The 25,164-nt window shown below is 38.4% G+C and overlaps 1 protein-coding gene across 4 annotated transcripts in view; it reads left to right on the top strand.

Moving 5' to 3' along the window:
• Positions 1 to 24,894, top strand: part of trdmt1 (tRNA aspartic acid methyltransferase 1) — a 63,560-nt gene extending 38,666 nt beyond the window's left edge. For all 4 annotated transcript variants that reach the window (XM_048524316.1, XM_059638685.1, XM_059638689.1 and 1 more), the window contains 7 exons: positions 2,796 to 2,861; positions 9,108 to 9,177; positions 13,801 to 13,884; positions 14,719 to 15,083; positions 17,955 to 18,012; positions 19,460 to 19,589; positions 24,285 to 24,894. In XM_048524316.1, the coding sequence (XP_048380273.1) occupies positions 2,796 to 2,861; positions 9,108 to 9,177; positions 13,801 to 13,884; positions 14,719 to 15,083; positions 17,955 to 18,012; positions 19,460 to 19,589; positions 24,285 to 24,385 (874 nt within the window). In that variant the 3' untranslated portion in view covers positions 24,386 to 24,894. The remainder of the gene's footprint in view (positions 1 to 2,795; positions 2,862 to 9,107; positions 9,178 to 13,800; positions 13,885 to 14,718; positions 15,084 to 17,954; positions 18,013 to 19,459; positions 19,590 to 24,284) is intronic.
• The last annotated feature ends 270 nt before the right edge of the window (positions 24,895 to 25,164 follow it).

Genomic DNA, 25,164 nt, shown 5'->3' with positions numbered 1-25,164 from the left:
TCACCCCCACAATTTATCTAGTAAAGGGAAAATCCTGGGTCAGCCAATCAGAAAATTTCCAAGCAGTTTACTGTTTGTTGAAAGGATAAACTGATTATGAAACTAGAATGAAATACACGTTTAGGAAATATATAGATGAAATCAAATACATTGATAAAATAGAAACTGAAGTGTTGCATCTAACTGCTTTTAAAATCATTTCAGATTTCAGCAGGTGTTAATCAGAATAGTCGATGTTTAGCAAAAATGCAAATTAAGAACAGGAGCCACTCAAGCCTGCTCAGCCATTCAGTAAGATCATAGCTGATAGGATTACCCCAAGTCCTGGCTACCTTCAATAACTTTTAACCTCCTTGCTTATAAAGAAATTATCTCCCTTTGAAATATTTTGAGAACTCTGCTTCTACTATCTTTTAAGGAAGACATTTTTAATGACTGGTGACCTACTGAGAAAAATGTTCTCTTCATCTTTCTTAAATGGCAACACCTTATTTTTAAACAATGATCCTCTGATGAGAAGAAGCTTCCTTCCTATCTACCCTGTCAAGACCCATTGGGATCTTGCATGTTTCAAATTGTATCACTTACCAGTGCTTGGCCCATACCCTTGAGTGTTACGACATGCCAAGTGCTCATCCAAGTACTAATTCAATAATGTGAGGCAATGCACCTTTACCATCCTCTCTGGCAACACATTCCAGACCATCACCACCCGCTGAGTAAAAAGTGAGTTTTTAATCACCCCTTTCCTCCAGCTAAAACCTCTTGCCCCTCACTTTGAACCCATATCCCCCTTGTGGCTGGCTCTTCAGCTAAGGGGAACTGCTGCTCCTTATCCATTCTGTGCATGCTCCTCATAACCTTGTACACCTCAATCAGATTGCCCACTGACAAAGCCATGTTGATTATTCCTGATTAAGTGTTGCCTCTTCAAGTACAGATGGATACTTGCCTTCAGAAATTTTTCTAATCAACTCCCTACCACTGACATGGGACTTCCTGGTCTGTAGATCTCAGGGCTATCTCTGTACCCTTCTTAAATATTAGAACCACAATATCTGTTTTCTAGTCCTCTTCACCCTTGTCTCCTACAGCAGCCTGGGCCACAGTTCATCCAGACCTGGAGATTTGTCCATCTTTATGTCTGCCAGCATCTCCAATGCCTCGTCCTTCCCTTTGACAATTTGTTCAAGCACCTTGCAGTCTCTCCCCCTAGATTTTGTACCTTCACCTTGTGTACCAGCTAAAAGCCCCTATTTTGCTTCTCATCATGTCTTTAATATCTCTGGTCATCCATGGTTCTGTGGACTTTTCACTACTTTTGATCACACTAGAGGGAACATGTTGGACTTGTACCCTCCCCATTTCCCTTTTGAACGTCTCCTACTGCCTTTCTAAAGATTGCCCCACTATTAGATATTCCCAGTCTACCTTGGACAGATCCTGCCTTATATTCCTAAGACCCACTCTTCACCAAGGCAAAATATTTCTTTTTTACATTGTTTATTTCTTTTTCCATAATAAGTTTAAATTCTACTATGTTGTGATCGCTGTTACTAAAGTACTCCCTCACCACCATCTCGGACATCTGTCTGGCTTCATTCCCCAGAATTCGGTCCAGAACAGCTCCATTGCTTGTTGGGCCCTTTACATATTGGCCTAAAAAGTTCTCTTGTACAAGTTTCAAGAAATCCACTCCATCCAAACTCTTGATACTCTGTCTATCCCAGTTAATGTTGGGAAAGTTAAAATCATTGACTGTAATTACCCTTTTGTTACTCTTGCATACCTCCTTGAATTGTGCACAAGTTTGCTCTTTAATTTCACGCTGACTCCCTGCAGTCTATAACAAACAGTGAGCAATGTGACTGCCCCTTTTTTTTAAAACTCTTAAGCTCTACTGACAAAGCTTCATTTGATGCCCCTTCAAGATATTATCTCTGTGTACTGCAGTACCTGTCTCCTTAACTAATAATGCAATGCCTCCCCCTCTTACCCCACCCCCCGAACCCACCTCCCCCGTCTCGCTTGAAGATTCTATATCCTGGAATGTAGAATTGCCAATCTTGCCCCTCCCTCACTAAAACCTCTGTGATGGCTACTAGATCATAATTTCATGTGTCAATCATTGCCTTAACTCAAAATTGCTTCCTACATTTCTGAAGTCCACTGGCATAACCATTCCTCCTAAGTCAAAATGTCTTGTCTAGTTTATGAAGATCACTGTGAAAATAAGCTTTACAGGAAATGAATATGAAACAAATATAAAGTTTTCCTGATTTTTTGATAGTTGTTTGAGCTCTTAAATATAGCTGTGTGTTTCTGAGAGGGTCATGCAGTTGATTGGTTGAAAAAGAACCAAAGCATAAAAATACTGGAGAAATTCAGCAACTCTAGCAGCGTTTGTGGAGAAAGAAAACTAATTAGTGTCTCGAGTCCAATATGATTCTTCTGCAGAATTTCTTGAGAAAGAGAGATATGTTGGACTCGAAAAATTAGCTGTTTCTCTCTCCATAAATGCTGCCAGAACTACTGAGTTTTTCTAGCATTTTCTGTTTTTATTTCAGATTTCCAGTTTCCACTGCATTTTTGCTTTTATTTGGAGAAAAGATGTAAATTTTTGTTTTCTCATTTCTTAGCAAGATATAATCGTGCAGAAGAATTTATACAGTCAGACTCTTCTGTACAAAGGTTTATATAATAATTTGCTCTGAAATTTATATTTTTACATTATGGAAATGAAAGCCAAAATATAATTTCAAAAGTTATGTCAATTTTTGTGTTTATCTTCACAGACTTTCCAAAACCCCTAAATATATTCTTCTAGAAAACGTCAAAGGATTTGAATCATCTGTTGCTAGGTATGCATCTGTTGCATGAAACAGGCTGCTTAACTTCGTACTGTAAGTTTTTTCAGACGGTAATGATGCGAAGAGATTGCACAGTGTTGATTTTAAATCTCCTGTATATTTATGATATATTCTGGATTAAAAAACCCATTCTAGATTAGAGTCATATCACAGGGTATAGATCAATAACCACTTGGTTCCCAATTATAAGTGTATTTAAAAGAATGCTCCAGGATGGTGTACTGTAATGACGCAAGGTATTTAATACTAAAGTACGACAATGAGTTATTATTTTATGCAACAGAAATATTCCATTCATTGGTGGTAATTGTTTTGATGCATTTTGCTGATGAGTAAACATAGGCTCCTTAGAAAATGAATCTGGGGAGATGGTTTTGGGAAACAAAAATGGCAGAGGAATTAAACCTATTTGAGATCAGCCTTTACACTGAAAGATACTGTGAACATTCCTTTAATAGTCAAGAATACAAGGGAAGAACTCAGTACCATCACCATCAATAGTGTTATTCAAATTAATGGGGCTAACTGCACTAAGTCCCCTGGCTCTGATGGTTTGCATCCTAGGATCCTAACAGAGTAGCGACAGAGATCGTAAATGCATTGGATGTAATTTCCCAAAAATCAATGGATTCTGGAGAAGTACCAGAGGATTGGAAAGCTGTTAATGGGACACCCTGTTGAAAAAGGGAGGGAGGCAAAAAGTGGATAACTGTAGGCTGATTAGCCTAACATCTATTGTTAGAAAAGTATTGGAATCAACAAGAAAGTAATAGTAGAACATTTGGAAAATCATAATCTAAGCTAGCAGAGTCACCATGGCTCATGAAAGGAAATTGTGTCTGACTATTTTATTAGAATTTTTCAAAGATGTCTCAACCAAAGTGGATAGAGGGGAGCCACTAGGTGTGTTGTATTTGGACTTCCAGAAAGTGTTTGACAAAGTATCTCACAAAAGGTTAAATCATAAGATAAGTGACCACAGTGGTAGAGGTAGTATATTAGCATAGATAAAGAGTTGGCTAAAGGGCTGGAACCAGTGAGTGGTGACGAGGGACTTCTTTTCAGGTTGATTACTCGTGACCAGTGGAGTTCCACTGACATCAGTGCTGGAACCACAGCTGTTTACAATACATATGAATGACTTGGAGGAACAAAGTGAATGGACTGTACCCACATTTGTAGATGACATAAAAGTTGGTGGAAAGGCATGTGCACAAAGGATACAAAGTTTACAGAGATATATTAATCAGTTAAGTAAGTGGGCAAAAACTTGGTAAATGGAGTATCGTGTAGGAAAATGAGAAGTATTACATTTTGGAAGGGAGAACAAAAAAAACAGTATATGATTTAAATGGAGAAAAATTTCAGAAAGCTGCAACGCAAAGGGACTCAGGATACTTGTCTGTATTTACTGTGGGAAAAGACATACAAGTTAGGCAAGTGAGGCAAATAAGTATTGATGTCTTGTAAACAGTTCTCATTACAGAAGAGGAGGTACTGCGAGTCTTAAAAAGTACAAAGGTAGATAAATCCCCGGGAGCAGGAGAGTTAACCCTGATGAAGGATTCCCACTGAAACGCAACTCCCCTGCTCCTCTGCTGCCTGACCTGATTTGTTCCTCCAGCTCCACACTGACTCTGACTCCAGCATCTGCAGTTCTTGCTATCTCTGATAAATCTCTGGAACCTGCTGAAGTTGATGTTCTGGAGTTCAACCAGGTATCAACACCTTCCTGTAAGACCCAGGGTAGGGGTGGGTGTGCTGCTGTGACTTGTGTAGGTTAGCACCCGTATCTAAGTGGAGTGAAAGGATGGGTTATGACCTTTTGTGTGTGCCCCCCTTCATGAAAAAGCTGCTGTTTACATCTAGCATCAGAGATAATGGGAAATGCAGATGCTGGAGATTCCAAGATAATAAAATGTGAGGCTGGATGAACACAGCAGGCCAAGCAGCATCTCAGGAGCTATGCTGCTTGGCCTGCTGTGTTCATCCAGCCTCACATTTTATTATCTTGTTTACATCTAGCATTCTGTTTTGTCTTTGTTTGGACCTTTTAAATCAGTGTGGCTAGTTAGTTTGTGGATTGATAAAATAATTGACTTAGCAACGTATTTTGCAGCTCAAAAGAGGGCTGGTGTTAGGTTTGCTTTAAAGTACTCTGAGTGGAATTTCCATTGTATCATGTGAAATGTTGGTTTCTGCCACTCACCGATTAATATTACTCATTGACTTCAATATGAAGTGAAGTCACAACAAAAAAATCAAAATAGTGTTACACCCTGCATCTGTCAGTTTCCTGGTGAGAGGGCTAGAAAGAAAGACTTGCATTTATATAGTGCCTTTGCAACCAAATGATGTCCCAAAATGTTTTACAGCAAGGAATTAGCGTTGGGGTGCGGTTGCTGATGTGTTGTGTTGTCCCAGTCCATCTGTTCTTCAGTAGCCAAGCAGATGCTAATTTATCACCTGTTCCATTTTAGAAAATAAAAGCCTGGGAGCTATGGGCTGGTGAGTGTGAAGTCAGTAGTGGGTAAACTGTTGGAGGGGATTCTGAGAGGCAGAATTAACATACACTTGGAGAGGCAAGGACTAATTAGGGATAATCATCATGACTCAACATGTGGAAAATCATGGTCTCATAAACCAAAATGCACATATTTCTATATCCTTGATGTGTGCAATTGTCTTTGAACCATTGATAGCCATCGTTGGGCTTACAATTTCCCATAGACTGTACGAATTTTTACACTGGATTTTGCAATTATTAGAAACAAAACTAACATAATACCATCTACAGGGGAATAACTTAGCAGCCTCAGCAATGCCACCAGACCTAATGACCATCACTGGGCTGCACCTAGAGGAGGAGAGTGCATTGATGGACCCATTCATTTACATAAATTAAGTGCTATCAAGGGGCACTTGGGCTAGGCAATAGATGGAAGCCTAAGTGATGGGCTGTGGATTAGGAAGAATCATTGAGGTAGGTAGTCTATTTATTTACAGTATGATATGCTTAGACACACGAGAAACTGCATGTGTTAGTATATAAGACCCTGCTTTTTGCAGACAGCAAGAACATAAGCACATATCGTGCCTGGTTCAACACAACAAGTAATGGCTGTTTCCTGGCTCATTTTTCAGGGGAACACTTGCCAAATTGGAGGCAACCTGCCTGGTTTAAATTTAAACAAATTTTGACTTAACTGTAATCATCTAATCAGTGCATTCTTCATGGCAATGCCTCCGCATTGAGAGGCCACTTGCCAACCAATCAGTGCAGCCTTTTTCATACAAAAATGTTTTGGTTCCCTTCACATTATTATTTCTTAGGAATTGCCCTAATGAATGCAAGGCAAAAAGCAGCAACAAAATATATCTTTCTACCAAAACTCTAGTTTCTTGATTCATATCGCTGGAAGTTACTGTGATAATCCTGTTGGCTCAAAAACTAGGCTATAATGTTTAAACAAACATAAACTGTTTCTGATTATAAATTTTGCTTGTGATATTGTTTCAATTAGGTTTAACTCCTATCACACAGAACTGTTCCCGAAAATCTGTAAATAATTGGATAAACTGAATCAAGAATTAGGTTTGACATGGGGTTTCACATTAAGAACTAGTTTCAGATCCAGCCCAGGCATAGGCAAATCGCTTCTCTGATTGCTGAATGTCGTGGCCCAAAATGAAATCAGTTTGGCATAAATCCAATAGATGCAGCAGGGTTGCTATACAAGTGTATCAAAAATAATGGGAACTGCAGATGCTGGAGAATCCAAGATAATAAAATGTGAGGCTGGATGAACACAGCAGGCCAAGCAGCATCTCAGGAGCACAAAAGCTGACGTTTCGGGCCTAGACCCTTCATCAGAGAGCTCTCTGATGAAGGGTCTAGGCCCGAAACGTCAGCTTTTGTGCTCCTGAGATGCTGCTTGGCCTGCTGTGTTCATCCAGCCTCACATTTTATTATCTTGCTATACAAGTGACAGTTTTTGTGATGGAGTTTTGCTCCCATTAATAGGAATAAATGTGCACAGCACCTCCTTCCCCCTCTGTGGAATTTAAAGAGTACATGGAAGAGAAGCCACATTTCCTTTTGAGAGCTACTAGTGTGCACTGGGCAGAAGATTTGTTTCTACATGGGTGCAGTGGAATAGAGTGGATGACCACCCTCATGTTCATTCTTTTGACTTTTCTGCCTTCAAGTATCTTAAATCTTCCTGCCTCAGCTAAGTGTATTTGCAAGCTCCCTCTGTAAAGAGAATTTACTGTGACAAACCAATAAATGTATTTAGTTGTCCAGCCTTTGCACTTTTCTTTGCCCCTTTGTTCCTCCCTTCTGTCCTTCTCTGTCTCAACTCACTTCTCATCCACTGTCAATTTTATGCTTTCATCTTTTTCTTGCCCCTATCGCTCACTTCTCCACTAGATTAGATTTAGATTTATTATCACATAACATCGATCTAAATTTTCCTCAGTTCTAACCCTGTTACTCTACCTGTACTTAATACTATTCTTGAGTGTGACTTCTCTTCCCTTGGGAATTCAACTAGTTATTAGTTATTAATATAACTATAAGCTGGCAATATGATTTCTTGTACTAGCACAGATGAAGACCTAGCACAGATGAAATGCAGGACAGACTGCATGAGAGTTGAAGAATGCAATGTGCATAATCTTGGTATAATCTCCACACTGATTTCAAAAGTGCTAAAACTGAGAGCATTTTATTTGCAGCTTTAAAAAATTATATGATGTGTCAATACCTAACTGGTTTGGGAATGTAGTGATAATTGTGTAACTGGAGCAAATAGTGTTAGGAGTGAAAATATTTTGTCATTGAAGCAGGTGAGCAGCGTTTGGTTTAGCATCCTTCTGCATTTCTGGTGATTTATCTATAGATTATAAAAGGTGATGGAGCACAAATCCGTGTAAAACTGAATTTATACAATAGTGTGCCTGTGTTTTATTTGATAAAAGACAGAGTTTTTGGCCGCAAATCTACCACATTTTCCATGGGTTCAAAGTTTATATGTTTCTAAAATGTATTTACAGTACTTTTCAGATTAGGCAGAATCCAAACACAGTGCAATGTCTTTGTACATAGTTCAGTGAAACTGTGTGCATCAGTACAAAAGATAAATAGCATAATATTTATCCAATTCCTCATTTTTTCCATCCTGTGCTTAAGAGAAAAGGGATTGTTTTATACCATTAAGGAAAAACCGACAGCTCCTTTAAATTTTGGCAATTCAATGCGATTTCTCCACCCCTTGTCCTCTCCTTGCAGAGATCTTGTCGATTCATCTCTCTGTGATAAAACCTCAGTTCTGGTTCCTTTTCCTAGAAACATATAATTTATTAGTTTTATTTTCAAACAAGAAGCATTTTAATTGTCTGTGCATCTTGTGACTGTTGTATTGCTTTCTCAGTAGATGCTTAAATTGGCTTTAATAATGGTGCGTTTTTAACAATAGTCAAAATTTCTTTTATTCTAAGTTTTCCCTTTATTTTAAAATGTGAGCCTTGCTTTCTTGGCATGTATTTCTATTGGATATATTGGCTTTTGGAGTTTCCTGTTTCCAATTGTTTTCTCCAAATTTTGCCAGTTAATATCAGCAGCTGGTTCCCATCGATGTTCTGTATGCTGCAGGCTAAAAGTAAACAAAAATCAATGTGACCCATCTGGACTCTTCCATGGCTGGACTGTTCTTAACTCTGTAATATGCTTGGTGCTAGTGCTGGCAAAGTTGGAAAGTATTCATCTTACATCTTGGTGAAAAAATCACTAAAAGATACATGATCTTAAAAATATTAAGTCATAAAAGTTTGAATGTAGACTGTGGCACACTAAGATGATTTTTGTCTTATGAAGAATCTGCAAGCATTTCAGTTCTTGGTACATTGATGGCAGAGAAGACTAAAATAAAGAGTACAAAAAGTATTTAATCAGTTTTTTGTGAACTAAGAATGATCTGTCAAATTTGATTTCTCCTCTATCCATCTTTTTGTTTCGTTAATCATTAAAGACTCATAGCTACAATATATTCTACTGCTGGTGATTACTCTTGAAAAGACATATCTAACTTTTCAATTTTCACTAGTTTTGTGGGTTTTTTTAAAAATAAACTCAAGAGTTGCAGTTAGTTGGATTCTTAGGTGTATTTTAAAGCTTTAACTGTAATTGAAATATATAACAAATATGATAAGTATTTTCAATGTGTTTCTGAACAGAGATAAATTAATACAAGCACTGGAGAGCTGCAGATATATTTACCAGGAATTCCTTCTATCACCAATCTTGGTATGTAGACAAGCCATTTAATTGAATGAAATTTGATCCTTTATTTAAAAATTAATTTCAACAGTTTGAAAAATGCTTTCTATTTTTTTTTCCAAGATGACATTCTGATGTAAGCAAAAGAAGTACTTCCAGATTGTCAGATCAGTTTGGTTGACTCAATAAGTGCAGTTTATGGAAATACCTGTTTTTTTGGCATGAGCTTGTGCTTCCACTGAAGCAACTCGCCCTCTAGGAGAGCATGAGGGAGATTTGAGCATGCGGGTGGCACCTGATTTTCTAACAGTCTGGAAGTAGTTGATAAATTGTGCGTGCCCACAGGGTTCCAATTCAGATCATATACTAGGTTATAACACCTTGGCTTTATCTTTACTTAAATTGAATGCCTTCTTCATTTGCAATATTATATATCGTGCGATGGCCTCCAGGGCATTGGAGCACCCTGTCATATTTCCTAGTTATTACTATAAAGTAATTAGATGTACAATGAGATTGCCTTTTTATAACCACTTTTCTTTAAGAAAAAAACTAATAAACCCATTTTCATCTCAGGCAAGTTTAAGTGTGGAAATATGTGCCCAGTGTTGAAAATTTTAAAACAAAGTTGCCAGTTGTTTGACCAATTTGTATTACTGGCTTGACAAAATATTTGCAAATATATTTCAGTATAAATTCTGGCAAGCCAGAAAATACTAAAGTAACCTGCATCATGTTTCTTGCTGATATTTACTGTTTTTGATTGGCGAATTGCTGACAGAAGCCTGCCTCAACTATTTGTAATTGTCACTTAAAATTCTATAACTTAATTATTTTACTGAGATGCATTTTATAAACATGAAATAAACAATGAAATGTCCAATATGGTATGCTCAAGATAATTTTGTGGGAAAGTTTGCAGTCTGCCATACTCAATAGGCAAATGCTGAAATTATTGCAAATATTAATAATATTCAAATAGGAACTATTATTAAATTTAGCAGAGTGTGGAGCTGGATGAACACAGCAGGCCAAGCAGCATCTTAGAAGTATAAAAGCTGACGTTTTGGGCTAACTCTTCATCAGAAAAGGGGGATGGGGAGAGGGTTCTGAAATAAATAGGGAGAGAGTGGGAGGTGGACCGAAGATGGTCAGAGGAGAAGGTAGGTGGAGAGGAGAGTATAGGTGGGAAGGTAGGGAGGTCAGTCCGGAGAGGACAGACATGTCAAGGGGGCGGGATGAGGTTAGTAGGTGGGAAACGGAGGTGCGGCTTGAGGTGAGAGGAAGAACAGATTAGGGAGACGGGGACGAGCTGGGCTGGTTTTGGGATGCAATGGGGGGTGGGGAGATTTTGAAGCTTGTGAAGTCCACATTGATGCCATTGGGCTGCAGGGTTCCCAAGTGGAATATGAGTTGCTGTTCCTGCAACCTTCAGGTGACATCATTACGGCACTGCAGGAAGTCCAGGATGGACATGTCGTTGAAGGAATGGGAGGGGTAGTTTAAATGGTTCGCAACTGGGAGTGCAGTCGTTTATTGCGAACTGAGCGGAGGTGTTCTGCAAAGCGGTCCCCAAGTCTCCGCTTGGTTTCCCCAATGTAGAGGAAGCCACACCGGGTACAGCGGTGTATACCACATTGGCAGATGTGCAGGTGAACATCTGCTTGATGTGGAAAGTCATCTTGCGGCCTGGAATGGGGGTGAGGGAGGAGGTGTGGGGGCAAGTGTAAAATCTCCCCTCCCCCCACTGCATCTCAAAACTAGTCCAGCTCGTCCCCGCCTCCCTAACCTGTTCTTCCTCTCACCTATTCCCTCCTTCCATCTCAAGCCGCACCTCCATTTCCTACCTACCAACCTCATCCTGCCCCCTTGACCTCTCCGTCCTCCCTGGACTGACGTATCCCCTCCCTACCTTCCCACCTCTACTCTCCTCTCCACCTATCTTCTCCTCTAACCCTCTTTGGTCCACCTCCCCCTTTCTCCCAATTTATTTCAGAACCCTCTCCCCATCCCCCTTTTCTGATGATGTGTCTAGGCCTTTTGTGCTCCTAAGATGCTGCTTGGCCTGCTGTGTTCATCCAGCTCCATACTTTGTTGTCTTGGATTCTCCAGCATCTGCAGTTCCCATTATCTCTGATTAAATTTATCAGGCCTGGCAACTGACCACCATATGATAAACATTCCTAAATGCATTATTCTCTAGTAGATAGCAAGGGTTTTGCGATAAAAGTATTTAAAGGGCTCGTCAAACCATACAAATTAGCAGTGTTTGTGTCTTCTAAAGCAACTTGCTAACTCTGAGTGATTGTTTCACAACTGAATTTTGATTTACTAATCTTTTACTGAATTTCTCTGAAGATCATTTTATTGCAATCATGAATAGTCTGCTCAATCTGCCTGTGGATAAGTGAAACAATTTAGAAGACAGAGGAAAGCAGGGGCAGCTTAGAGAAGAGGGAGGAGGAGGCCGTTGAGCAGGAGACCATATTCTCAGTGTGCGTTTTGGGGAAATGTTCTCTGGACCCCTCCAATGATAGCACACCCTTGCTTTGAGACAGGGCCCAAAACTGCTCACAATATTCCAAATCTAATGTGACAAGAGCCTTATACAGCTTCAGCAGTATATTTCCGCTTGAAATAGGGAGGTGATGGCCTAGTGGTATTATCAATGGACTGTTAATCCAGAGACCCAGATAATGTCCTGGTGACCTGGATTTGAATCCCACCATGGCAGGTGGTGGAATTTGAATTCAATAAATATCTGGAATTAAGAGTCTAGTGATGACCATGATCCCATTGCCAATTGTCAAGAAAAACCCATCTGGCTCACTGATGTCCTTCAGGGAAGGAAGCTGCCATCCTTACATGGTCTGGCCAACATGTGACTCCAGACCCACAGCAATGTGGTTGACTCTTAACTGCCTTCTGGGAAATTAAATGCTGCCTAGCCAGTGATGCCCTCATCCCATGAATGAATAAAGCAAAAAAAAATGCTGGCACTGCAGTTTCCTTCCTAACCACCAAATGAACCTGCAAATTAACATTAAGAGAATACTAAACTAGGACTCCTAAGCCTCTTTCCCATTTAGAAAATAGCCTGTATCTCAATTCTTCCTACCAAAGTGTGAAGATGCTGGTGTTGGAATGGGATGGACAAAATCATAAGTTGCACAAAACCAAGGGGTTATAGCCCAATAGGATTATTTGAAACCAACAAGATTTTGGAATGTTGCAGCTTTGTCAGGTGAAGTGGAGGGAAGTGCACAGGCACAATATATAGACAGAGAAACAAAGTTAATTCCAGGTGATTAAGAATGTCAACAGATAGGTTGAGGCATGGCACGGTGGCTCAGTGTTAGCACTGCTACCTCACAGCGCCAGGGACCTGGGTTTGATTCCACCCTCAGGTGACTGTCTGTGTGGAGTTTGCACATTGTCCCCGTGTCTGTGTGGGTTTCCTGTGGGTGCTCTGATTTCGTCCCACGGTCCAAAGATGTGCAGGCTGGGTGAATTGGCTATGCTAAATAGTCCGTAGTGCTCAGATGTGTAGATTAGGTGGATGGGTCTGGATAGGATGCTCTGAGGGTCGATGTGGATTTGTTGGGTCGAAGGGCCTGTTTCAGCACTGTAGGGATTCTATGATGATCAACAATGATAAACATAAATAGTGTAAGTATGTGTTGATAAGCTGAATAGTAAGTCCTTGCAGGTGATCAAAAGTGTCAAATGAGGTGAGTAAAGTGTCTACAGCTGAATAACAAGTGAAGGGAACACCAATGAACTGATAAATTCAGATGGAGAGATAATTATAAACAATCAAAAATAAGATCATGCTAAAGACAAACCAAATGGCTGGATACCTGCTCGTTATTGCAGCCGTTTGGTTTGTTAGCAGGAAGGTTGTTTCCCCCAGTGGGAGATTCAAGGGTCACACGTTTAAGACAGGAATGAGGAGGAATTTCTTCTCTTGGAGGGTTGTGAATACTTTAACACAAAGAGTTTTGGGTTTGGGTCATTGAGTATATTCAAGGCTGTTATAGATTTTAATAAATTAAGGAATAAAGATTATGGGGTAAATGCAGGAAAATGGAGTTGAGGATTATCAGATCAGCCATGATCCCATTGAATAGCAGAGTACACTCAGTGGCCTGAATGGTGAACCTGTAACTACCACCTTCATGCCAGATCATGACTCCAAGTTTCCAGACAACTGTATTTTTGAAACATGATTTTTTAAAAATCCATTCATGGAAAGTGAGCACCTCTTGGTTAGCTACTATTCATTTGTTCATTCCTAATTGCCCTGGCGGAGGTGGTGCTGAGCTACCTTCTTGAACTACTCAGTCCTTGGGGGCTAGAGGTAGCAACAATGACTTTGGGTGAATTTTAGGATTTTCACCCAGCAACAGCAAAAGAAAAGTGATATATTTTAATTTTTTAAAATATTGTTAATAAATGATGAAATATATTTTTTGTTTATTTTGCTCTGTTCAAAAATATTTTCTCGATGCTACTTTGTTGCTCATGTGCAAACCATCAGAATTTATGTTTCTTTACTCTTGATTTGATCTTTTTTCATTTTGTTTATCATGCATCTGATTCCATATTCCTTTTGAATTTTATTAATGCTAACAAGTATTTTAACTTTAGTTGGGCATCCCAAACTCAAGACTGCGATATTTTCTTCTTGCAAAGCTCCAACCTGATGCTTTCTGCTTCCAAACTTCTTATCAGGTGGGTTTTGATGCAGTTGTATTGTGAGTACGTGATGAACAACATCAGAAAAATTTCAAGTTTCTGGCACTGTGTTTCAGGGAATTACTTTTCAGTCATTTTACTGCAATGAAACGATGGAGTAAAAGTGTCTTTGAGTTGCAAATTTCAATATCTTGTGAAATTTCTCATCGTTTCAGTCTGACCTTTCTATATAATCTACAACCAGAGATTTATCTATCATTTTGAGTAACATAATAGACACAGTAAAGTCAGCTTTTGCTGAGAGTCCAATTATTTTACCATGAATTGGAATTTTTCTAAACTTGAGTCTACCTTAAAGATATTACCAAAAATATGAAGACTATTTGGTTATCTAATGTGGTGGACTGCTTATTTATTGGATGCATTTCATTTGTAAAGTTCCTGCAACCTCACCTTTGTTTCACACAGTGTAATGTGTCGATGCTTTCGATTACCATGATATTTGTTATCTCAGTCCAGTGCTGTTTTCTCTGGGGGGGGAGAAAAAGTAAGGATGTAACCTGGAGAAACTTACATATGGAAACATTGAGACAGTTCATAGGAACAAGCAGAGTTTCTTCAAGTATTGGTACAAGCTAATATTCACCATTTAAATTTGTAGAGTTTGAACTTCTTTGAAATCATTCATTGAGCCGCACTACAAATATGAACTTCAATAAAAAATGACTTCAAGTACATACTTAGTTCATTCGAAATCTATTTCTTGATAAAGTCTTTAATATCTTATGCTTTTGAATCATTCAAGAATGTTTAGAATTTTATGTTGCAAGTAATTCTATCTGGTGTTCAGATTTTTATCTGTAATTTCAGATAATAGAACGTTTCCCAGATCATGAAGTTACAAATTCAAGATTCACAGATGGTCATTCTAGATTTGATCAGATAATATCCACAGGTGATAACAAAAAGGAACACAACAACTCGGGATATTGTGCTGAGAATGATGAAAGTGAAACAAATATGACTCGACTTTACAAATTAGAGACACCAGAACATCTGAAAAAGAAGCAAATCCAGAACAATAATTTGTCAATCCAAATGATCCAAGAATTCTTGGAGGAGGAGTTGAAGGATCCAAGGCCATACTTCATACCCCCAAAGACCTTACTGCGTTATGCTTTGATACTAGACATAGTTGGACAGTCTTGTAGAAGATCAGTATGTTTCACTAAAGGGTAGGTCTCTTTCATTCCATTTAGAAACTCCTTTCTTAGTCTTTCAGATTGAGTATTTAGTCAGAAAACAATCAAGCAAAATGGCTGAGTGATATCTTTGAATTATATGTCTGTCACTTGGTCTGATGTGATTTAAGCCCATGTAGATCATGTTACCATAGTTTAAATTCATGTCCAAAACCTTTTTACTTCTTGAGGATCAGAATGTTAACTTCATTCAAACTTGATAAAATATTAATGCTGACATCATGCAAATTTCAATTGTTACCATTAACATGGCAGTATTGTATCAACGTGGTAGAAAAAGAACAAAGAACAGGTGTAAGTCCTTCGGATGACCAAGCCTGCATCAAATTGTAATCCTTATTTAGACCTGCTACTTATTTCCCATACATGGTTTTTATCCCCCCATGTGCCTCTCGTTTATGCATCTATCAAGATAGGCCTTAAATGTTGCTAATGTGCCTGCTTCCACCACCACCACAGGCAGTGCATTCCAGGCACCCATCACCCTCTGTGTGAAAAGAATTTTCCTGTACTTCTCCCTAAACTTCTCACCTTGACCCTGTGCCATCTTGTAGTTGCCCTTTCCATCCTGGGAAAAAGCCTCTGACTATCCACCCTATCTATGCCCCTCATAATTTTGAAGACCTCAATTAGGCCACCTGTGTCTTTCCAGTGAAAGCAATCCATGTTTATCCAATTTCTCCTCGTACCTGAAACCCTCCAGACCAGATAACATCCTAGTAGAAGTTCTCTGCATCTCTCTAAAGCATCCACATCCTCCTAGTAGTGTGGTGACCAGAATTGCACCCAGAATTCCAAATATAGGCCTATTAAAATTTTGTCCAGTTGTCACATCATTTGCCAACTGTTATACTAGATGCTCCAGCCAATGAAGTTAAACATGCTGTATGCCTTCTTGACCACTTAATCCAAGTATGTTGCCATTCTCAGGGATCTGTGGACCGGTACACCCATATCTCTCTGAATGTCACTGCTCCTTAGGATTTTGCCATTTATTGTATAATTCGCACCTGAATTTGATCTTCCAAAACACGTTACCTTGCATTTGTCTGGATTAAACTCCATCTGTCATTTCTGTGCCCAAATCTGCAATCTATCTATATACCGCTGTAGCCTTCGACAGTTCTCTTCACTATCTGCAGCCCCACCAATTTGATGTCATCTGTGAATTTACTAATCAGACCACCTACATTTTCCTCCAAGTCATTTATATATAATAAATAAAATAAAACCCAATAGTAATCCCAATGGAAAACCACTACTTACTGATTTCCATTCTGAAAAACACCCTTCAACTGCTACTATCTGTCTTCTGTGATTAAGCTAATTCTGTATCTATCGAGGTTGCACACCCCATATCCTATGAGATTCTGCCTTTTGTACCAACCTGCCAAGAGGTACCTTGTCAAATGCCTTACAACAGTCCATGTGGAGAATAAGCACTGCACTTGCCCCATCAATCATTCTTATCACCTTCTCAGAAAACTCAATCAAGTTGGTGAGATGTGATCTTCCTTGCACCAAGAATGCTGCCTATCACTAATAAGTCCCTTTGTTTCCAAATGTGATTAAACCCTCAGAATCAGCTCCAACAGGCTTCCCATCACTGACATCAGGCTCAGTTGGATTATCTCTGTTTCCCTTCTTAAACAAAGGTACAGCATTGGCCATTTTCTAGTCCTGCTCCTTTACTCAGGTATTGATGTCTTGAAGTTCATTTGTAGTTCTCTGTCCACACCAATTATTGCTAAGATGCCTCCCTAAACTTTCAAGAGAGCGAAAGGAAATAGTTTTGTAATCTCTCACTCCTGTCAACTGGGAAGACAGTATTGTCATTCTTGATTAATGCATTTCTCAACAATAAGTAATTTAGAGTGTTAAAATCAGGACATTATTCCAGAACATAAACAAAATTAAATTTCTTAAATTTACTTCACTTGATTTCTCATCAAATTTTGAATGTCCTCAGATGTTTCAACCATCAAAGGCCTTTCTGCCAATTACTGAATCATCCTTTTAAAGCTTTTGGGAATTGCCTCACTTCACCTGGTGAAGGAGCATTGCTCCAAAAGCTTGTGATTTCAAATAAACCAGTTGGACAAGAACCTGGTGTTGTTTGACTTTTGACTTTATCCACCCTAACACCGGCACCTCTACGTCGTGGGAATTGCCTAGCTATATTCTTTTGTTGAAATGCTCAAAAGGTCAGAATTAGATGAATGAAGAATTCACAGGGGGCTTTTAGGGTTGGAAGTAGTCATTAGAAATGAGGAATGATAGGTCTGTGAAGAAATTTAAATATAAGGAAGAGACTTTAAAATCTGACCAGGATAGGTGAATGAAGCCAGGTGATGAGTGAATGGGACTTGGTGCTGAAATAGACAGCAGAGTTTTACCTGAGCTCATATACATGGGTGGTGGAAGGTGGGACACCAATAAGATCTTTCTTTCTTTCTTTCCGGACATTTTTTTAAGATCATATTTGTTCAGAGACATTAGTTTTAACTCATGATTCTCCAATGCCACATTGATGCTGAGGAATGACTTACATTAAAGTTGCTTAATACTTCCTTTAAATTGGCAAACTGACTTGTATTGTGACCACTGACTACTACACTATCATGGATGATGAGTATGAATTGGTGGGTTACAAGTAGAACAATCGGTTTTGTTGAATTTTGGAATTGCCCCGATTGATTTTTTTGTTTAGAAAATATACTTATGTATGATTATGCTTTATCACAAACAACAGCAATTGCATTTTTGTTGTAAACATTCAAACACTAACTTTTTGGAAGTTTACTTTTAGTTGCAATAATTAATCAATGCTGTTTTATAATACAGATATGGCCATTATGCTGAAGGTACTGGTTCAGTGTTGAAGACTGCACCAGATGTTCAGGTATGCTTTTGCTAACCATAGGAGCATGTAGATGACGTTTTTTAAAACCACAAAATAAACCTTTGAGTTGCTAGATTTAGGACCGGGTGACTGTTGAAATGCTTGATGGTAGTTAATTTGATAAAATAAAATGTCAGCAGATTATAAATGATTTTGAGTTACTTGATTTATTTACTCAGCAATGCTTTCAGAAATTCTTCAAATTATTAGAATTAGAATAAGTGCAGTGAAAAGTTTACATAGTTGCCACTAATGGTATCTTCTTAGGTACATAGGTGCAGAATTTTAGGAATAAACGAGAAAAATAAATAAATAAACGGTTCAGAATTCAGTAGTCCTTCAAGCAGACTGCATCAGGTCTCGATTCCAGAATTATGCTAGACCTTGCCTCCAGTCTGCATCAGCCTTAACCTGGGGTTGCCAGTTCTTGCCACTGCCACAGATGCTGGGGGACCTCACTGTCTGCCACGTTGGGCCTGTTCACCCCACTTGGCTCGACTCTAATGCATTGGCTTCACTCTCCTCCGTGCTGCACACACTCGTTTACCACAAAGGGTATGTAGATTATGGTATTGAAAAGACAGAGTGAAACAACAGTGAAAAAGATGAAATAATGGAACTGTGTGTACGATACCACTAAACTAAACCTTTGGACTTAAGAGTGCTAAGATGGTTTCATGTACAATTGACCTTAATTAAAATGGGGTGCCATAATTTGGACTACAGGTGACTGAGCAAATTGACAGTGTGAAAGGTATTGTTGTGCATTTGGTCAATAGGTGTTAAATATCAGAAATGGGCAGTATGTTACCAATACCCAAGTAGCCTCTAGAATGATTTTCTTATGTCAAGATTTGTTGCAGTTTGTAACTAGATAACCATACCGTAGTGGTAAATCTGAATTAGTTCTGAACAAGTTCAAGAATATTGCCACATTTTATTTATTTGGCAGCCATTCTTTCCCTCAATGTATCTTTTTATGGATATCAAACAAAATTCAAAAACGTGACTTGTCTGTTTTTAAAATATCTCTGACCACAATAATCCATGTTTGCACATGAAAACTACTAGCTGTAGATCAAATGGTTCTCTTTGGATCCAGACTTCTCTAACACTTCCATAAAACTAGCATATGGATGGGGAAATGTCTTAGCCTATGCTTGATCTGGAACCAGTGTCCAATCTGATACCAGAGATAAGAAAGGAGCCTGAAGTTAAGAATCCAAGTGGTATTTAATCTTCCTGCCTATCTACACTATCTTCGAGTGCAGCGATTCTCTCAAAGTCCACTTGTTGAATTCATACTTCTGTATTAAAGTATACTTGGGTAATGGTTGTTGTCAATTTTCATTTGTTGCTTTCAAGGTTGTAATCTGTTAAGTAACTCTTGATTTGAACAAACTGATTTGTTTTACAATATTTAATTATATCCTTTCACTTCTAACAGCTTTCTGAAGTCTTCCAGTCATTTCAGACACTGTCAGAGGATGAAAAGTTGTCTCGGCTATCAAAACTAAAACTGCGATATTTCACTCCGAGGGAAATAGCAAATCTTCATGGATTTCCTCCAGAATTCAGTACGTATGCAATTATGTGTTCCTGGACTTCGTTGATTTGTGAAATAGAAGCTCCTCCTTCACTTTTCTGCTTAATCTTTAATGTAGCTAAGTACATTGCATACTTTAGGATGACAGTGGTTATGGTGAATGGATGATTTTCTTCCTGTCTTGCTATTGCAGCAACAGAATTAGTGACTTGAGCACAAAACAGTGATTGAAGATTGTGACTTCCTTCAAACTTCCTATGGGAAAACACCTGGTCTCCAATTGTCTCCTCACCAAAGTGGAATTATGATGATCTGGCACTAGTACCAGGAAAGAGAAAATTATCTCATGGCGACTTCAGAAGCTGGTACTTGGATCCCATGGAATTGCATATTAGGGCAGTAGACAAAGTTTTAAAATAATAAAGTGAAGGGAAAAGCGGGTGATGCAGATGAGATTGGGAGATGGTGGAATTCAGAAAAGAACAAATTCAAAATTAGAACTGGAAATTTTAAGGTACTAGGGTTTAGCTGTATTTTTGAATTTAAAAATGACCAGCGTGGATCATGAAATAGCAAATTAAATTAAAATACTGAATGTAACAAAAGCCCAATCGAAACAAATGAATTTGATGTAGTAGTGATCAGAGAAATGTGTTTGCAAAATACCTAATGTTAGTATCTATTATTCCAGGATATCTTTAAAAGAAGATGGCAAAATAGAAAAGGAGCTGGGGTGGCTCTGACAATGAAAGATAAGATTAAGCAAGTAAAGGAGAAATAATCTTGGCTCAGAAAATCAAAAGGAAGAATTATTTTGAATGGAACTAAGAAGCAGCTGTTTTTTGGGCTCTGAGCATTCTCTGCAGTTCAGGGTAGATTATAAATTAGCAAGTTAGAGGTATACCCAATAAATGTGATATACCAAACGTTAGGGGAATTTACCTTTCATATGGACTGGGCAAACCAAATTTGCAGCAAGGTTGTATGATGGGGTAAATACAAGGTAGTTTTTTTAAAATAATATGTTGAGGAACTAACTAGGAAACAAGCTGTTTTGGATTAAGTATTGTAGAAACAGAATAGTTGAAGCGTTGATAGAGGCTATCTACAGAAAGATGACTATAACAAGAATTTTGTATTGAGTTTGAAAGGAGATTTCATTAAGTTTGAAGCTAAAGTCTTAAATCTAAAAGAGCAAAATAGAAAGGGTTTAAAGGTGAGTTAACTAAGGTAGAATAGGGTAAATATATTAAACAGTATGACAGAAGGCAAGCGGTATTTAAAGAATTAATACATAATTTGCAGCAAATTATACATTGACATTTTTTGTCATTCATTCATGGGATGTGGGCATTGCTGGCTGGTCAGCATTTGAGAAGATTGTGATGAGCTGCCTTCTTGAACCACTACAGTTCACTTTGATAATGAACTCAAAACAACAGGAAAAGTGGCCCAACCATGGCTAACAAGTGATATTAAAGGTTATATTATTCAAGGAAGGAAGTTTAAACAGTTGCCAAAAAAAATTTCGAAGACAGAGGATTGGGAGCATTTCAGAATTCAGGAAAGGAGGGCTCAGAAGTTGACAAGGCAAAACAAAATAGTATTTGCAAGTAGGAGCCCCTTGTGTATATTCATCTGTCAGCAAGTTTATTGTTTTGGATACTGTTGGAGGGGTTGGCCTCTCGGGGAAATGCAGAAACAGCAGCCAGATTACTGATGTCATGATTGACTCTGTTGTACAGCAGGGAGGGTCAAAGTGTAGGCGAGCGGTAGTATCAAGGGATCATATATTCAGGGACATGGGCATTTCTGTGGTCAAAACCATGACACCAGGATAATGGTTTGCTTCCTGGGCACCATGGTCAGGATTGTCTCTGCGCGGATGCAGGACATTCTGAAAAGTGAAGGTGAATAACCAGAGGCTGTGGTCCAACATAGGCAGGAAGAGAGATAAAGTCCTGCAAAGGGAATCTAGGGACTTAGATTGAAAGCAGGATGTCTAGGGATGTGATCTCAGGATTACTCACTGTGCTATTGCTATTGAGGCCAGAAATATGAAGATAATACAGTTGAATACATGATTAAATAGCTGGTGTAGGAGAGAGTGCTTCAGATATCTGGATCACTGAGATCTCTTCCGGGTCAGGAGGGACCTCGACAAGAAGACAGGAGGGCATTGAAGATGGACAGGCAGGGAGGTTTGCTAATGCCACTCAGGAAGGTTTAAATTAGTATGGCGGGGGTGGGAACCAGAGCAATAGGTCAACATATGGTGTGATTGAGAAAAACTGGAGGTTACATCGAATAAGAAGAAAAAACAGGGCCAGGTTAATGAATGTGGTGGGGCTGACGGTCTGAAATTTATTGGTTTTAATACGAGGAGTATAACAGATAATGGCAGATCAGCATAGAGTCTGGATTAGTACATGAATCTACAATATTTTAGCCACTACAGAAAAATGTTTGAGTGAAGGGCAGGATAGACAGTTTAACATTCCAGAGTTTAGATGTTTCAGGCATGATAGAGAGGAATGTAAAATGGGTGGGGTAGTCGCATTACTGATCGAGGAGAATGTTACAGATGCAGTAAGAGAGGATACAATCCAGCACAGCCAAATGGGCAGCACTCGTGATTAAAAAAGTTACAATCACAATGATGGGTCTCCAGCAGGGGATACAGAGGAATATATGTAAAGGCAGGTCATGGAAAAATGTAAAAAAAAAACAGGGTTGTTGTAATAGGTGATTTTTAACTCCCTTTGTATTGACTGAGACTCCTTAACACCAGGGGCTTAGATGGGGCAGAATTTGTTAGGTGCACCCAAGAGATTTTTTGAAAGAATATTTAGATAGTCCAACTGGGGAAAGGGCCATAATAGACCTTGCATGAAGGAACAAGTCTGGCCAGATGATCAAAATTTCTGTGGAGGAGTATTTTGAGAACAGCGATCATAATTTCCTAAATTTTAAGATAGTTATGGATAAGGATACGACTGTCCTTAGGTGAAATTGCTAAATTGGGCCATTTTATCAGAGTTCAGAATCCACATGTTGTGATGAGGACGTAAGATAAGGATGGCAAGAATTGGAGAAGAATGGGCTTATTTTGGATAGTCAGCATTGCCTAAGCAGGGGTGATCTTACCTCCCAAACTTGATTGAAGTTTTTGAGAAAGTTGCAGTTGACTGATTAGGGTAGGGCAGCGGATTTGTCTAGTTGGCCTTTACTAAAGCATTTGACAAGGCCGTCATGGCAGGCTGGTCCAAAAGATTAAATCATATGAGATCAGGGTGAGTTGGTAAGTTGGTTTGGCTAAAGAAGTGAAAGAGTAGTTGTGCAGGGATGTTTTTCTGACTGGAGTTCTGTGACGAGTAGATTTCAGCAAGGATCAATACTGAAGTGTTGTTAACTGTGAATTCAACTGTGTGAGTTGCTATATTCATACGTTCAGTAAATACAGATTCACACAATGGTGTTGGTTCCAGATCACCATGATTTGGTGCTGCAGTGAAAATATCTTGTGGCTTCTTCTATTGGTGAATGGGCTGGCAATGTCAAATGAGCATATGGCCTAATACAATCAGTATGCAAGTCCTGTATGTTAAGAATGTCATGCAATGTGTTGATACAGTAACACTACTTAAGAATGACTATTCCATTCCTTTGTTGGGTTACCAGTTTGTATGTTCAGGTTGGCCTTGATACTGAGCATCGCTGCCAAGCATTTGTGTTGCATGTGAAAATCAGGCAAACCATTTGGAACCTCACAGTGTATGTACTGTGGATCGTATAGGTGCACTTTCAGGGATTGAAGGATATGGGGCAAAAGCAGAATCAGTGTGCCAAGTACAATGATCAGCCGTGATCATATTGAATGATGGAGCAGGCTCGAAGAGCCGAATGGCTTGATCCAGTTCCTGTTTTCTATGTTCTATGTTTCCATGATTCAGAGACTTCAGTAGATGCCAGTTTGTGGCCTGATATCTAGGAACCAGCAAGAAAACTCTGCTTGTTTGATGTGAGTCAAACACAAAGCACAAGAATGAACTCACGTGGTCAGATTTTTTTTAATGTATTGTTGATTATGTTGCCAAGCCACTTCCACTTAAGTAAGTTTACGGTGCATGTTTGCGTCAAGTGGGTATTGTTTATGATGCAGTAACCTATAGAGGCATTATAACAGTATAAATGGATCAAATCATCAAATGAAAGAAATTTGTGTACTCAGAGTAAGCTCTAGATGGGCCATTTTGGATATTATCAGTTTGTTCAATTTCACCTTGCATAAATACAGTTCCACAGTTGAGAGGGTATCAGCCTTTGGCATCGTTAATACATTTGAAAATGTAAACTGACAGAACCTTGGATTTAGAAAACTCTTGAAGAAATTCAAGCATTAACTTGTCACTGTACCAATTAAACAGCACTGTCTTCATTTCTGGTGTAAAATGTTGTTCGCCTTTACGTTAATAGTCTTGAGAATAAGTGCAAGACAAAAAACTTAGATTGTATACTTTTTCAGCAATATTCATAAGAAATATATTAAAATCACATTATTCAAAAATGTATTTAAATTTAAAGATACCCGACTCTTCTGGATTTGAAACCTCGCCAGTAACATTCCCCCTTGAGATCTATAGCTTTATTGGCTAATAAGAGTATTTTGATAGTTACAAATCTTTTATTTATTTATACTTTTAATTATATTTTGATAATCCTGCAGGTTTTCCTGAGACTATTTCGCTGAGACAAAGTTACCGTCTGCTTGGAAACAGCCTCAATATCAAAGTGGTAGCCAAACTCATTAGCTTGATGGTTGAATGATGTCAAAAACCCATAAGATTTATGATTTATTCTATGTAATTATGTACATCTGTAAATGCTTATTTTACCTAATAAATAATGACAGTGTGATGATGTAATTTCAGAATGATTATTTTGAATATTATCAATGTATTGATACCATTCTTTTGATACTACTACATTCAAGTCTGCCCTTCTATGTATTAAAACATCAGAACTTAATCATTGTTATTCATCTTCTTAATGGCACTGCACCTACAGCACCAGAGAGGCAGCAGCGGTTCAAGATAGCATTTCACCAGCACCTTTTTAAGGACAATTAAGAATACACAACAAATGTTGGCATGGCTAACAATGCTAATGTTATATGCAGGAATCAAAATATAGTGTAATGTGAACAAATTTAAAATAATTTTTGTATGTTTTAAATGTTTAATCTTAACAGATTTTTACATTGTTTAGTAAAGTCACAGTTTGGTGGCATTGTTTGTATTTTGAAAGAATAAAATGAAGAGTTTCATGCAGTGTCATTTTGTTTCAATCATAACTATTTTACCTTTCACAATTTATTTGCACATTAAGTCCTTGTTTATTGTGTCTCGTTATTCTATTTCTGAAATATAATGCAGTGAATTGGAATTACACAATAATGTTAGATCATATTGAATGAAGAGTCTGTATGTCTTCATCAAAGAATTTGACAGTCTACTCTTCATTTATTACAGTTGTAGTATGATTCTCCTTATAACCATTACAGCCTTACAAACCAAAATTGAACATTGAACTTCACTTCAGACCAA

The sequence above is a fragment of the Stegostoma tigrinum genome, chromosome 2 (assembly GCF_030684315.1).
Source record: "Stegostoma tigrinum isolate sSteTig4 chromosome 2, sSteTig4.hap1, whole genome shotgun sequence".
NCBI classification, from domain to species: Eukaryota; Metazoa; Chordata; class Chondrichthyes; order Orectolobiformes; family Stegostomatidae; genus Stegostoma; species Stegostoma tigrinum.
This window is presented reverse-complemented; position numbering and strand designations above follow the sequence as displayed.